This window comes from Danio aesculapii, chromosome 5 (genome assembly GCF_903798145.1).
Source record: "Danio aesculapii chromosome 5, fDanAes4.1, whole genome shotgun sequence".
Lineage (NCBI taxonomy): Eukaryota > Metazoa > Chordata > Actinopteri > Cypriniformes > Danionidae > Danio > Danio aesculapii.
The window spans coordinates 39413344-39428813 of NC_079439.1; the positions used below are offsets into that span (position 1 = coordinate 39413344).

General features: G+C 34.8%; 1 protein-coding gene across 1 annotated transcript in view; it reads right to left on the bottom strand.

The window, feature by feature from the left end:
* Positions 1-15470, bottom strand: part of smarca2 (SWI/SNF related, matrix associated, actin dependent regulator of chromatin, subfamily a, member 2) — a 104334-nt gene that overhangs the window by 17944 nt on the left and 70920 nt on the right. The window contains exon 29 of the mRNA XM_056458159.1: positions 2585-2802. Coding sequence (XP_056314134.1) covers positions 2585-2802 — 218 coding nt within the window. The remainder of the gene's footprint in view (positions 1-2584; positions 2803-15470) is intronic.

Below are 15470 nucleotides of genomic sequence, written 5' to 3' on the forward strand. Positions count from 1 at the left end.
TTTGCTAAGCTTACTCTGTAAAAGACAACGTCTCCCTTTGCATTGAACTTTGAGCGTATAACATTCAGAGATGCTGTTTATGTTTACACAGCCACATTAGACATGACTTAAAGTTTAAAATATGATATAATAGTGGACCACCCCTTTAAAAATCTATTTATTGTAAGTGAGCTGTATAGAAAATCTCAGTAAAACCTGTAAAAACCTCAAACCTCATCATTGCCTGTGGTTGTGACAAAAAATGTAAAAAACCTTAAAATCCCAGCTGAAAGCATTTTATGCAGTCCTGTTGGGGATTAGTCATGGGATCGCTGTACTGAGACTGATGTTCTTGTCATTTGAGGAAAAATGGAGCAGTGCTCAGTTTTTACATTATGTGACTCATCAGGTTCCACAAGAAGTCATACATTTTAAATAATTGCTAGATGTCTGTTTCTGCGTACGCTTAAATATCATTTAACTGACATTTCTAGACGCCTTGGTTTAAAAAAGGGCTAGATAAGAGTGAGTTGTCTGTCATGTAAAAATACTGCCATGTAAAGCATGAATAATTATTTCACAACTGAATTATGCTTTTAACTAGGAAGCTGTCATGCGGACCACCAAAAATGACACCCAGCTTATGAACAGTGCGTCCCTCTAATGTTTTTTTTTTTTTACTGACAAGATGCATTCAAAGTAATCCTCTGCTTCCAAGACATTCTCAAATGCACCAGAGTGTCACACTGAAGTTGCTTTCAAAATTATCCAGTGTGTCATTCAGACAACTACAAATAGGGACACTCATTAATCAACATACTGATTAATCAACATTACCTCCAATTAATCATTTTCATCACAAATGTGCCACACTAATCATCTGAGCTGTGAGGGAGAATTAGCAAGAGCTGCAACTGTACATTACCCACTGTATCACAACCACTCATTCACGAAAGAAGTGATGCATATACCCTTGGCTTTGTAAAACCAAAAAGGTGTACTCAGGCATGGTAATGCTCCATTATAAACAATGTTTACTTCCCTGAAAACACTGTGACACCAGGGTCTGATGTATAATGTCTATGCTGAGAAGTATGGTGTGTACGCTAGAAAAACCCTTTTGGGTGTGACTCGGATAATGGCACTGTACATTAATGCTGTGTACTGTATGGTGTTTATACACAACATGTATAACAGTTTGACTGTAATATGATTTATGTGGTTTATTGCAGACTTGATGATACATTTCATGCAGTTTCCTGTCATTTAAACTGGAAAGATTTACAGCAAATGTAGAATTTACAGTAAGCTAAATCCATTATCAATGTAAAATAATGCAAAATGATTAAATATGAGACAGAATTTGATTCTGTTATTCAACCACGTGTTTTAACCATAGCACTTGCCTAGACATAGACTTGACAACAACAGAGTTGAAAATTTTCACCAATTTATACGTTAGGTTAAGATGCTAACCTCAAACCATATTTGACATGGTTTAAAACATAATTTCATATTTCAGTGAATGAGAAATTCATAGAGTATCACAATAACAGGGTCGACAAATAATAATCTCCAATTGGTGCATGTTCAATACTTACAGTACAAATTTTAAAGAGAAGAATAAAGATGTGTCATCAAGAGTTTCCTGGGAGAGGAACTGAAATCACTTGGAGCAAGTTGAATGTTTTTTTTTTTCTATCAGTGGCTGTTATGCCATTTTATCATCTATGTAAAAGTTTACTACAATGTACGCAGTACGGACAGACACAAAATAAAGTTTTTATAACTTAGATGAAAAATACTACAGATACTACAAATACAATTTTCATATATTTAAAGTTAAGTGGAAAATAAAAAAATAACTATCTACTAGATCGATATTGCTAGAAACTATACTCATTTTGGTGTAATAGTCAAGAAATGCTGCTGCAGTACCATGCCTGCGCCAAAGGGTGCCTTGAAACCATAGAGACATGAGAGATGTGTCTGTCACATTCCATCAGATGACAACAGATTTTGTATGATTTGATATGTTCAACCAACTAACCAACCTTTTCCATTCAGGGATCCATGTATAAAGTATAAAAAATAGCAATTTAATATTCCACAGTATTTTTATAGTTACTGTACTTTGTGATCAAATTAATGCATCCTCTGTGGGCTTTAATTTTCATGTGAATAAATTCACTATATGAATTAACTCAACGTACTAATGTAACAATAAAAAACATTAATGATATTTTACACTTTTTCTACATTTCCTTTATCATGACAACCCTAAAAAACTACATTACTTCTGCTAGTTACCCTAGTCAGGAGTCACTGCACATGTATAGTCTTGGACACAGTAATAATGCCTGTCAACAGGCAACATTAAAAATTCCAAGAAAAACTCTGAAATGCTGAGAACAGAATGTTCAAAACAAAACCACTCAGCCAGGGATAAAAACACCAAATAGTCCAGGTCATCTGCGCTACATTTTAAAGACCAATCAAACAGTTATTAAGTAGGACTGATTCAAAAAGTTATCTGCAAAAACTCAGTAAGGTGAGAAATGGGTTGGCTACAATGAGCCATAATTTGAAATTTAGTAGCACTTACATGTCTCTGTAATTGATGACTGTATCGATGATGGCATTCATCTGTTTGGTGAGTTTGGGTGGATTTGGTGAGAATTTCTCTGCTGGAGGGCGACCTCTCCTTTTCTTGGTCTTGTCTCCATCCTCACGCCTCACGTCTTTGTCCACATGTCTCCTGCGCTTGCGCCTCTTTAGCCGTATTTCCTCCTCGATTTCCTCCAAATTACCATCCTCTATAGCCTGAAAGATCATACAGTTAAATGGTTAATTCACCCCAAAAAAAAAAAAATTATATTTCTCACCCTTCTGTCATTCCAAATCTATAAGACCTTCTCTCATCTTTAGAACACAAAGTAGTTCAACCGTAATTACATGATGCTCCAAGAACACTTTTGTGCACCAGAAAAACAGTAGAAACAACTTTGTTTGCAAATATCTTCTGTATCAGATCAGGATCATTGCAGATCATGTTTTTTTTTTTTTTAATGACATGTCAGCGATCAAGACAAGATATTTTTGTGACGAACAAATCATTAAAAATAAATACAATAAAAACCACAAATAAATAAACACAACATAATTTAGATATGACTTTAAATGCTAATACATAATAAAAAAATCTAAAACCTTTCCTGGTAAAACTTTGCTGAATATCTCTTTAAGTGAGTTTACTTCATAAAAAAGCCTTCAGCCGTCATTAAAAGCAGGAAAGTCCAATAAAATATGTTTTACGTTGAGAGGAATTTTGTAGGATCAGATTAGGGTGTGAATTTTCAGGCAATACAATGCTTGTGTTGCACTGCTGAGACTATTTGCAATATTAGTTTTCACATTTACGTGTTTCTTAATCAGCAGAAGTTGTCATAGTTGGGTAAACTTTGACAAAAGTGAATATGTATTATATTTACTTTTTTTTTTTGCATTCCAGTTTGCTCCAATAGAAAAAGAAATGTCAATGAAAACGAAACAAGCCTGACATTGATAACAGCAGCCAAAGAGAGAACAATGTTAAATGTACTGTTTGGTCTATAGACGCTACATTAGAAACTCGCATAAGCGTTAACTGTATATATAGCTGTATAATTTGTTGCAAAGATGATATAATATGGAGTTTAGCTTGGTTCATTTACATATATATTTTAAATCAAAATATGAAAAACTTTAAGATGCTGATGACCATTGAAATGCATCATCACCTCTTGTTGTATGTAGTTGAAGTCAGAATTATTAGCCCCTCTGAATGATTAGCCCCCGTTTATTTTTTCTCCAATTTCTGTGTAACAGAGAAATTTTTTTCAACAGATTTCTAAACATAACAGTTTTAATAACTCATCTCTACTAACTGATTTATTTAATCTTTGCCATGATGACAGTAAATATTATTTGACTAGATATTTTTCAAGTCAATTTTATACAGCTTAAAGTGACATTTAAAGGCTTAACTAGATTAATTAGGTTAGGGTAATTAGGCAACTTATTGTATAATGATGGTTTGTTCTGTAGACTATCGAAAAAAAAATTGCATAAAGGGGCTAATAATTTGGACCTTAAAATGGTTTTATAAAAAATAAAAACTGCTTTTATTCTAGCTGAAATAAAACAAATAAGACTTTCTCTAGAAGAAAAAATATTATCAGACATACTGTGAAAATTTCCTTGCTCAATTAAACATAATTTGGGAAATATTTAAAAAAAGATTTTTAAAAATTCAAAGGTGGGCTTATAATTCTGACCTCAACTGTATATGGTCTATACCAGGGCTGCCCAAACTCAGTCGTGGAGGGCCGGTGTCTTGCATATTTTAGTTCCAACCCCAATTAAACACACTTGAACCAGCTAATCAAGCTCTTTCTAGGTATACTAGAAACCTCCAGCAGGTGTGTTGAAGAAAGTTAAAGCTAAACTATGCAGGACACCGGCCCTCCAGGACCGAGTTTGGACACCCCAGGTCTATACAGTACTGTATATGCTGTATTTCTTTTAGTTAACAAGCACCCTGACAAGCTGAAAAGTGAGAGAACATATAGGTGAATTTAGTCATATTTACAGTTTTTGGAGCTTAATATGATTAAAATTGAGCCACTTAAGTGACATGGGATGTTTTGACAATGTTTTTAGTTCCTTTTTTTGGACTTTGAACATCTTAGGACCATCGCTGTCTATAGAGTATGAGGGAGCTCTTGGATTCATCTAAAACATCTTAATTTTGTGTTTTGAAGATGAACGAAAGACTCAGGGGACTGGAATGACATGAGGGTGAGTAATTAATAGGAGGATTTTCATTTGTGAGTAAACTAAACCTTTAAGGTTGCACTGAGTCGTTATTAAGGGGAAGATACATTTTCATGGGAAGTTATGATTGAAAGGTAAGCAACTGATTTGATTTGCAAGACTAAATGTGAACTCGGGTGTAGGTGGTTATTTCACTTGCTATGTGATCAAACAAAGTTATATACATGTATAACTTTTAGGGCCTTTTCATCAAAATCTTTTCAACTCCATGCTGAATTACATATGTGCCAAACAGAAAAGGAAATGCCATCTGAGTGATTCTGCAAATGCAAATTTCACTGATTGGCCTACTATGTACGACTTGATGTACCACTGATTTGAGAACTTCACCAACTCATCATACAGTATGCATCTACGAAAGCCACCTTCGTTTGCATAAACTATATCTAGAAATGAAAGAACCAACAGAGAGTTTGACTATGGGCTCTGATTATGGAGCCGTTTGGACTTTCATCAGTCTCACAATCTGACATGATTGAGTTCAGCATTCGTTCAGAGCTGCTCTTAATTAAATCCATCTGTCTGGCATCTCCTCTCCATCTCGCCCTTCCTTTTTGTTCCACAGATGGATACAGAGGGATTCTCTCATCTTTCAGACCCATCCGAACACACATTCGGCATGAATATTTATAGAGAATGAGTCATTCGTCTTCAGTGAACGTACTGTACGGTCCACTGCATTTCTGCTGTTGAGTTTAGCCGAACGCCTGCTTTCATTGTAAAGCAGGAGTATACAAGTGATCCCGCTGGGGAAGGTCAGCACAGTGCGGACTTCAAATCTCCTAGATGTCCAAAAGCATTTGTAATACCACTACCGAATAAGCAAGACCTTGGAGAAAACCACAGTAAATCCAATGTCTTCCAGAGCCGAATTCACTCTCTTTGAACAGCAGGAAACATATTTGTCTTTTTTTGCGCTCTTCTGTAACATTTGCTGTAAAACTCAAAAGGTTAGTTTTATAATATGGAAGACCTGAACCTCCAGGCAAAGTAAAATCAACACACCTGTTATGCAGCTGAGCCAGAATTCTCATTTGAGTCTAATGTGAGCCAGAAACAAACAATGCGCAAACAAACAGTCCTTAAAGAGTATTTGCTGCTGAAACCATAATTTGCATATAAAAGCAAATTAATGTGAGACTTTTAGAGGTGGAATTAATATTTTGACCATGACCCTCCCTGACATCGTGTTTTGAATGAATTCTGTTATTAAATTAATAAGCAAAACAATAAGGCTAACATTCTTAAGTTTGCACTTGACAATGCCAGCTAATTTAAATGTTATTGTCCTGTTTTAAATGGACATACTTATATATATATATATATATATATATATATATATATATATATATATATTCTAAAACTGTTTAACTCACTGTTAATATACTGTATTAACTGTTAATACTCACTGTATATATAGCAGGTAAAAGTTTTTTTTTGTTTCCTGGTAAATTTATTTATATAAATATATGTAAAGGAGCTGTTGATATAAAAAACACAAGCAATCCAATCACACAAACAAACCAAAACCTGAAAAAAAATAGCCATGTGTAATAGCAATGGAATGACACAAGGAGAAAGTATTGAACTACTGAAATGTATTTAAAGAGGTTTGGGGGGTCTCTTGATATGCATGCAAGGTAAAAAAAAAATGTAATTGTTTTATAAAATGCATTTATTTTTATCTAATTATCCCAATGACTTGCCGACACAGTGGCGCAGTAGGTAGTGCTGTCGCCTTACAGCAAGAAGGTCGCTGGTTCGAGCCTCGGCTGGGTCAGTTGGCATTTCTGTGTGGAGTGTGCATGTTCTCCTTGCATTCGCGTGGGTTTCCTCCAGGTGCTCTGGTTTCCCCCGCAGTCCAAGACATGTGGTACAGGTGAATTGGGTAGGCTAAATTGTCCGTAGTGTATGTGTGTGTGAATACGTATGTATGTGTTTCCCAGTGATGGGTTGCGGCTGGAAGGGCATCCACTGCGTAAACCAAATGCTTGATAAGTTGGCGGTTCATTCTGCTGTGGCGACCCCAGATTAATAAAGGGACTAAGCCGAAAAGAAAATGAATGAATGAATGTATCCCAATGACTGCTATATGACTTGTTCGGCGATTCATTTGTAACAAACCCCTCCTTTGCATGATGCTAATCTGTGGTGATTGGTTGACTGCGTTCAGTGCAAGACGAACAGAAATGGTCACCATGGCTCATCAACATTGTTGAAGTAACCAGAGTGCAAAGTATACAGTATGTATGAGCCAATGCAGGAAAGCATAGAACCAAAAGCAGTTAAACGCCAACATATCGCTCTACTCTTAACCATAACCCCAAGTAATAACAATGGCATACAGTCATTCAGTATTAATCCACACAGTGGCAAAAGTTGAACTATTTTGAAAACTGACCGCGGCACATGTGTAAGCACAGCTGATGGTGGCCATAGCAAGGACAGATCCCAGGGAATTGCGAGCTCAGAAAAACATTTAAATCGGAAAGAAAAGCAGCACATATCAAGTTTCAACGTTTTATACGTGACATGCGACTATAAAGAGTTAACCAGATACAGCACAAGCTGTGCAGAGCATTTACAAGTTACAAAACATGATTAAATACATATTTTGCAAGCTACAGAAAATGAGGCAACCGTTTTAATCACACTTAAAGGTTGTGATCCGGAGGAAGATGAAAAAGATCATATACATCAATAGTATTTCCTGATCCTTCCATCCTGAACTGCCAGTGAATCCTCCATTGCAGGCGAGGTTATTGTATTAATCATCAGAAAAATGACAGAAACAAACATAACGCAAGGTTGCCTATACTCTTGATATTTTTGCGAAAAATAAACTTTAACCATTTATTCCCCACAGCTCCGCATCTCAAGTGATCACTGATCGATCATCTTCGCACCATGATCAATATCTCCCTGCACTAGTGTTTGAAGGGAAGGGTGGGTTCATGCTTTACCAGATCCAGCACGTCATATTTGGCGATGTCTTGTATTGATGTCGATACGAACAGGCAAAAGATTTTAACAGAAGACGATTCCTTTATTTTATTTTCTATACACCTATTTTTGTGGTACAGACTGCATAGAAGGTCATTTAAAAAGAAAAAAAAAAACATATATGCTTTTTATACAATGAATGACAGCTTCTCTTGTATGGAGAATAGTATCGCATCCACTGTTCAGATGCAATGTTTTTTCTCTTTTATTTTATTTTCTGAAAGCAGTTGAGTTTCCTTGACTGTGTTTTGGATCATTGTCTTGCTGAAATGCCCACCCTGGTTTCATTTTCATCATCTGGTCATGCAGGTGTTGAGACTGAAGCAGCTATTATTCATTTACACTGACAAGGCACAGGGCTGCTTTTCTAACTACTGTATAAGGGATTTCAGCTGCAATCTGAGGTTTCACTGCCTTTCTACACCTCCCTTTCTTCATGTGTTCCATACTTTATCATGTGTCATTTCATTTTATTACACATAACTTAATTTCTAAACAAGTTCCTTAATTTAACCTGCTGTAAATAAGGTAACTTTAGTGTGGGGAACACTTATTCACTACGACTTCTGCCTTAATGAACTCCTAATTTATTAATTAATAGTTGTGAAAAATACATTATTTTGAGGTATATCATTACAATAAAAATATATTTTTACAATGTTTGTAATATTTGTAAAAAAAAAAAAAACTACTGTAATTTTGATCAAATAAACAGCCTTTCAACAGTTTTTAAAATATCTCACCAACCCTTCACTTTTGAACGGTAGCATACATTTATCCCATTCAACTTTACACTTATGCAATAAAAAAATAAATAAATAAACATTATGCATGTGTTGAGCACCACATCAATTCTGTGCATTATGCATCAGGTCAGAGCAGAGGGTACACATCATCCTTTTAAATGCTGAGCCTGGAGCTCTCAAATAATACACCCCCTGGCTGAGATCCCGGGTTCAAATACTGGCTGTCTGCAGGGACGCCTCTGGCTGTATTTTAGTAACGCTGAGCCTATAATGAATAACCTCTCCCCCTCACCTCAGCCGTTGTCATAGTGAGGTCGCACCTGTGGGTACCAAACTAATCTGAGGGAAAGAGCTCAGCAGCTCCTGTGAAAGGAAGAGTACTTTTGATACTGCAAGGACAGGTTTCAATGTCATAGGCCATGTAGGTATAATGGGTTGTCCAAACAGGACAGAGGAAAATATGTGACCGGATATTTTTACATTTCAATACGTTTAATTTAATTTCTCTTTATTTATTTATTTATTTATTTATTTATTTATTTATTTATTTATTTATTTAAAGCAGTTCCTTACGCTCACCATGGCTTATTTAATTTGATCAAAAATACAATAAAATCGATATATTGTGAAATATTATTACAATTTAAAATAGGTATTTTATGTAATAATTTATTTTTCAAATACAATTTCCCCAGTCTTAACACTCCAGTCTTTCACATTATCCTTCAGTAATATTCTATGTATGTGCATATTCTAATATGTTGCTCAGAAAGCATTACTTATATTATTACAGTTAAAACATTTGTTTTGTTTAATATTTGGAAATTGTGATGCACATTTTTATATATCAGGATTCTGGGATTAATATAAAATTCAAAAGAACAGCATTGTATTTAAAAAGGTTTGAGGAAATTTTAATTAATGGCTATTTGCAGTACTAGGTTTTTTGTTTTTTCTCTGGGTTTATGTTACAAGGTATACGGGTACAAATGGAACCAAACATATAGTTTGTCAGATATGCCAAAAGGATAAAATATGTTCATGTGAAAGAAAGAGATAAGTAAAGGAAGAAATAAGTTTAAGTAATAGACGAATGATGTATGTGGTAATGGGGTGGGAAAATAATAAGCTTGTGCTTCATCCCACTCCATTTTCGACCTTGTTGAAATGTATTCTTTTGTTAATGATATTTTATGTATGATACTTTGTTCGAAAATAAATAAATCAAATCAAATCAAATCAAAATAAACCTTTGGAACATCTTTGACCACTTTAATGCATCATAACAAAAATAAATACAATTTAAAAACATCTCACTGATTTCCAGATGTGATGTGACTCAGTTGTGACTAATAACTTCTGTGCACCTGTGCAGTGCTTCTGTTTACCAAGTCCTGTGGATTTGAAGTCATTTCTTTTTATTATTTATTTATTTTTTGCTGGAAACATTATTCCATGTAGCATTTTTATTACCCCTTTAAACAGAACTTAACTGATGACAGTGCAGTTTGAAACACCTTTTTAAACATCATTTATCATATCCCTGTATGTAGGCAAAAACAAAACAGAAAAAAAACAAGCACTTTTCCTTCGACTTTCCCACACTAGACTACAGTATCTCACATGAGACATATTATATAAGCTTCAATTTGCTTATTCCCATTTGCTATTGTCCCACAGTGCTTTTTAGCAGAAACTTATCACTTCATAACTTCGTGAAGTCACAAAGGACGCCCACATCACATCTTAATGCCTCCTCAAGTGACCAATCCACAGTACAACCAAAATGACTTGGCTCTCAATATGAATGTCCCTTTTTTCAGAAGTAGAAATGACTGACCTCTTTCTGGGCACCCCAGAGTTGACACAAAAAAACAAAACGTGCATCCCAAATCGCAAACTTATGCACTATTCTACGCCATTTTGAAGTATAAATTGTGTAAGTAATGCATTCACACTGAAAACTCTAAAAAGAATAAGTGCACTTTAAATACCAGCATGAGTCACTTATTCAACTGGTAAAATCAAGTGTGTTATGTTGGATACTTCACACACTCAACGGCCGCTGCTTTGCTTACGTATCAAATGTGGCGGAGGTTTCGGGCACTGATGTTGGATTATTTTATTTATTTTGGATTGTGAAAGCAAAATTCTCCAAAGAGAGTGATTATACCGCCTAGTGATGGTGAATGCGGTTATACTCATGGCAGGTATTATTTGGTAGTTTGGCTATTTTATTCTACTAATTTGGCAACTGTCAAATGTCATCAGGGAAACAGTTTGATTTTCCGCTTAGTAAAAAAACATTGGTGTTCCATTTGGGACAACACTACATTCATATACTATGCTGTTGAGTGCATACGTGCAAAATGTATGGTATGCCACTTGGGAGCCAGCTAAAGTATGTAAAAACACCATATTTACAGTAAAGTCTACAATCACCAGCCACCTTATTATGTACTGTACACCTGTGGAACTTTTCATGAATTACAATGTCTAATGAGCCAATCACATGGCATTGAATGCAGTTAGGTATGTATACATAGTAATATGATCTTAAGTTAAAATCTAAACTCAGAAAAGAGTCAGAAATGTGAGACACTTTAAACATAGCATGGCTGTTGGTGAAACATCGACTGGTCTGGGTATATCCTCGACCATCTCTAGAGTTTATAGAGAATGGTTGGGAAAAAAAAAGAAAATATCCAGTGAGCAGCATTTCTGTTCATAAACAATGTCTTGTTTATGCCAGAGGTCAGAGGAGAACAGCTAGTCTGGTCTGAGAAAGGCAACAATAAATTAAATAACCCATATCCAACCTGAAATAACTCTCGCTTTTGACATTTGGACTGCAGGGTCAGAATTTGTCTTAAAAACATGAAAACACTGATCTAACTGATCATACTCGTAGTTCAGGTTGGTGATGTAATGTTGCAGGGATTTATTTCACTATTTTGTAACTATTATTTTATTCTATTTATTTATTTTTATTTATTTTTGGGACCACTACAGCTCATTAAAACCAACTGAACATCAATTAAAGGTGTCACTGAATTGCTCAATATTCATAAGCTGATATGATTAGAGTCTTAATGAAAACTTACTTTAAAATTTCTCAACTGTTGTGTAAATAAACACCAAAAAAAGCTGCAAAAGCTGCTAACCACATATACAGTTCTTAGCCGAGCCTCAGGCTTCTGCTGTTTACTCTGAATGACTGACACGACAGAGCATTTGAAGCTGTTTCCAGATTCTAATGACAAATTTGAGATTGCACTGAAGGGTCACGCTTGACGCTTGATCACTTGACATTGCAGCCCACCATTATCAATGTAGTCAAATAAGCAGAGAGATCCAGATTGCTGGATTGAAATCCTCAACTGTACAGTTGATGCTGGTTCGTGTGATAACCACAACAACATGCTGACAAACACAGCCCTGCACATGAAAAGATGATGATGTAATTCTAAACATGAGTTGGTAAACAAAAAATTTACAAGAAATACATCTTTCTAACTAATTGTAGGAACAGCCACATCTTTTAAACATCCCCTATAGACTATTTCAATGTGGTGATGTTATTGGCCATGAACATTTCCTGCTTGCTATTAAACTATTTCATAACTGTAACAAGAGGCAACTCAATCATAACTTCATGTTAAAACAGCTATCACAACATTATTTATCAATAGGTGGCTCTTTTTGGATTCTCAGAAGCTAAAGAAATTAAAAATGTAAAACAGGAAATACGCTGGGACCATTGTTGTTGTTTACATCCCTCAAAATAGTCTATTATGGGTTTTTGAAAATGACCTTGCATGCAGTGTGTAACAGCTCTAAGTGAGTAAAAACATCGAGCTGAGGTTTAAATCTGAAAGTGCATCATAAATATATATATATAAAGCTATTGTCTCTCTCAAAAAGAGTCAGAGAATATTTCGCCATTTTGCTGTGACATCTGAGCAAAACATTGCCCCGCCTACTTGTTGTGCACGCGAACCTGGGAAAACCAGGCAATATGCTATAAAATAAGGTGTTAGACCAAGTCTAGATATCCACCCACTCTCTCTCTCAATACTGCACTCAAGTACAGACTGAGGAGAGATCCCATGAGAAGGCTGTAAAATGCTTTGGGTGTACAGCAGTACACAGAAAAGCACTATATACGGTAAATGACAATGAGTTTGATCTCGTCAGTCAGCGGGTCTCAATCCAGTACAATGTGGTGCAATGGATGTGCAGCCAACAATCCTGCAATGCTATCATGCCAATATGCGCTAAAATCCCTAAGGAATATTTCCAGGGCCTTGACCTATTCCATAAAAATAAATAAATAAAAACAGTCTGAAAGCAAAGCCAGAACACAAAAGCACAATTTAGGCTGAAGTCAGACGGCAAGCGACCAGAGTATTCATGCTCTCTAGGCTGAAACGTTTTCTCTCACACCCTAAAACAGACTTCATTTCAACAACACAGTTGAGTGTTTGCTAAACTCTGTGCAGCCGGGCGTCAAAATCAATTTGTTGAGCCATTGAGCTGCATCGATGAGGAGATGCTCGGTCATAATTTCCTGTGTAAAGCAATCTTGGAGAATGACTTCAAATATAAGTTACAAAGGTTTTTGTGTGAGGAGACTATCGGATGGTAAATATTTCCTCACACTTCAGACTGAATTTCAGCTGAAAACAGTGAAAACAGCTTATTGCAATTTCTTTCAAGGTGCAAATCTCCCATCAAGCCACAATAAATGCAAGGTGGTTCAGATAGGTTTAATCAAAGTGGACTTTTTCCACCTCATAAAAATCGCACAGACCCCACGTTGTTTGTCAAAAAGATCTGATTGCTGTGTGTCAAACTTCCTTCCTCTTTCAGTATACTTTTAGTCCTCAGTGGCCCTCTGTTTACCAGGAACTGGCTCCACGTATAATTACCTCCCTTGCTGCTTTACACCTTCAGCCTGTGTGCTCAAATACAGTTTTGCTCTTGTTACCTTCCAGCCAAACCCTGTAGCCGACGAAGCCTGAGCAAAAAACAACCGTGATGCCCTATGGAAACAGTTTCAGAGCTTATTATCGGCTGGAACAATCCACTGGGTTGGGACTGTACCGGAGTCCGGTTTGAACACGAAAATGACAGAGGAAATAAAAAAGGGCTTGTTAAAGAGAAGGGCAGTCAATTTGTGTCTGGATGGAATAAGAAAATAAGCTTTCTGAGTTTTGGAGATTCAGCGTAATGCAACTGGGTTCATTGATCGAGCTGAAATATTGCACATAGATGAGAGCTGTATTTGTCTTGACTGCTGTGTTGTTGTTTTATCAATTATACTGTATTTTCCAGCACAGTTAATACTTTAATTACAAATCTAACCAGAAGCCAAATCAGAAGAAAAAAAAACAGATCGGAGGAAACTAGAATAGGCAAACATTAAAAAGAGTGAGGTATTTTTCTTCACAATATATTTGAAGAATATTATTTTTCATGTCAACTGTGCCTGTTTTAGACCCGTTTTTAACACTTACTTTATCAGTAGCTCTTTTATTGTAAGAACACTATCTACACTTCTTGAATAATAACATGAATCAAAATAAAATTTACTTCAATGAACACCTGGTATATTTTGACTTGGCAACAAACAGAAATGCTAAAGTTTAGTTAAATGCCTAAAATGACTTAAACTAAATCAATATTTAAAAAGTTATAAAAAAAGACAAAATCACATAAAAATAATACATTAAAATGATAACACTATATTAACTACACACTTTGAATCATTTATTAAACATTAGCAAATAGTTCATTCATTATCTGTTAAGCATTAACTCCCCATTAACAGATGTTAGTAAGCAGTTTACAACTGCAGATACAAATGTTCTACTCAGGACTTATAAGCACATTTATAATGATTATTATTTTTCATTACTAAATTAGGTATTGCATCAATTACAAACCAGTTATTTGAGAGAAGTTGCTGTTTTTTTAAAGATTAATCAGAATGCGTAAGCAAATGATTAATAAACTATTTAAATTAACATTTAAAAGTTGTATTATTCAGTTATATACTAATAGTTAATTTGTGTGTTAATAAATGCTTTATTAACTTCATCCAGTTTTGTGACTTAATCTAAAGTGAGGACTATTTATGATTTATAAATCCCTTATAAATGACAATTAAAGGCTCAGTTATATTCTAAACAGGAAAAAAGAACATAAACGACTTCATTTATTTCTATTCATTTGAAGATACACAAAAAACCTCTGCAATCTTAACTAAAACAAAATTACAGTATATTTTAAGCATCGCTAAATAACATTGACATGCTGTATTATATTATATTGTTAAATTATTATATTGTTATTTTAACCAATTATTTGTTAAATTTGGACACTTCTGTTTTCATCAATGTTTAAACTTTACAGTAATTTTTTTTAGATATAATTGCAAAGATCATTTGATACTGAGCCTTTAATTGACATTCATTAGGGATTTATAAAGCATAAATAGTTCTCACTTTAGGTCACAAAACTGAATGTTGAGTTAATAAAGCATTTATTAAAATACAAATTATCTAATACTATATACCTGAATAATACATGTTGATTTGAATAGTTTATTAATCATTTACTAACTCATTCTGAATGATCTCAAAAAACCCAACTACTCTTAAATACAAATGATTTGTAAATAATCCAATACTTAACCTAGTCATGAAAAATTAATCAGTCACAAATTATGAAAGAACAATCATTGAGCACATTATAAATATGCTTATAAGTTGGGCCAGACAGAATCTGCAGACATTTTTTGCTATTTCTCTGCAGAATTTTGTAAAAAATCTACGGATTTACGCGGAATGATATTGGGAGTAT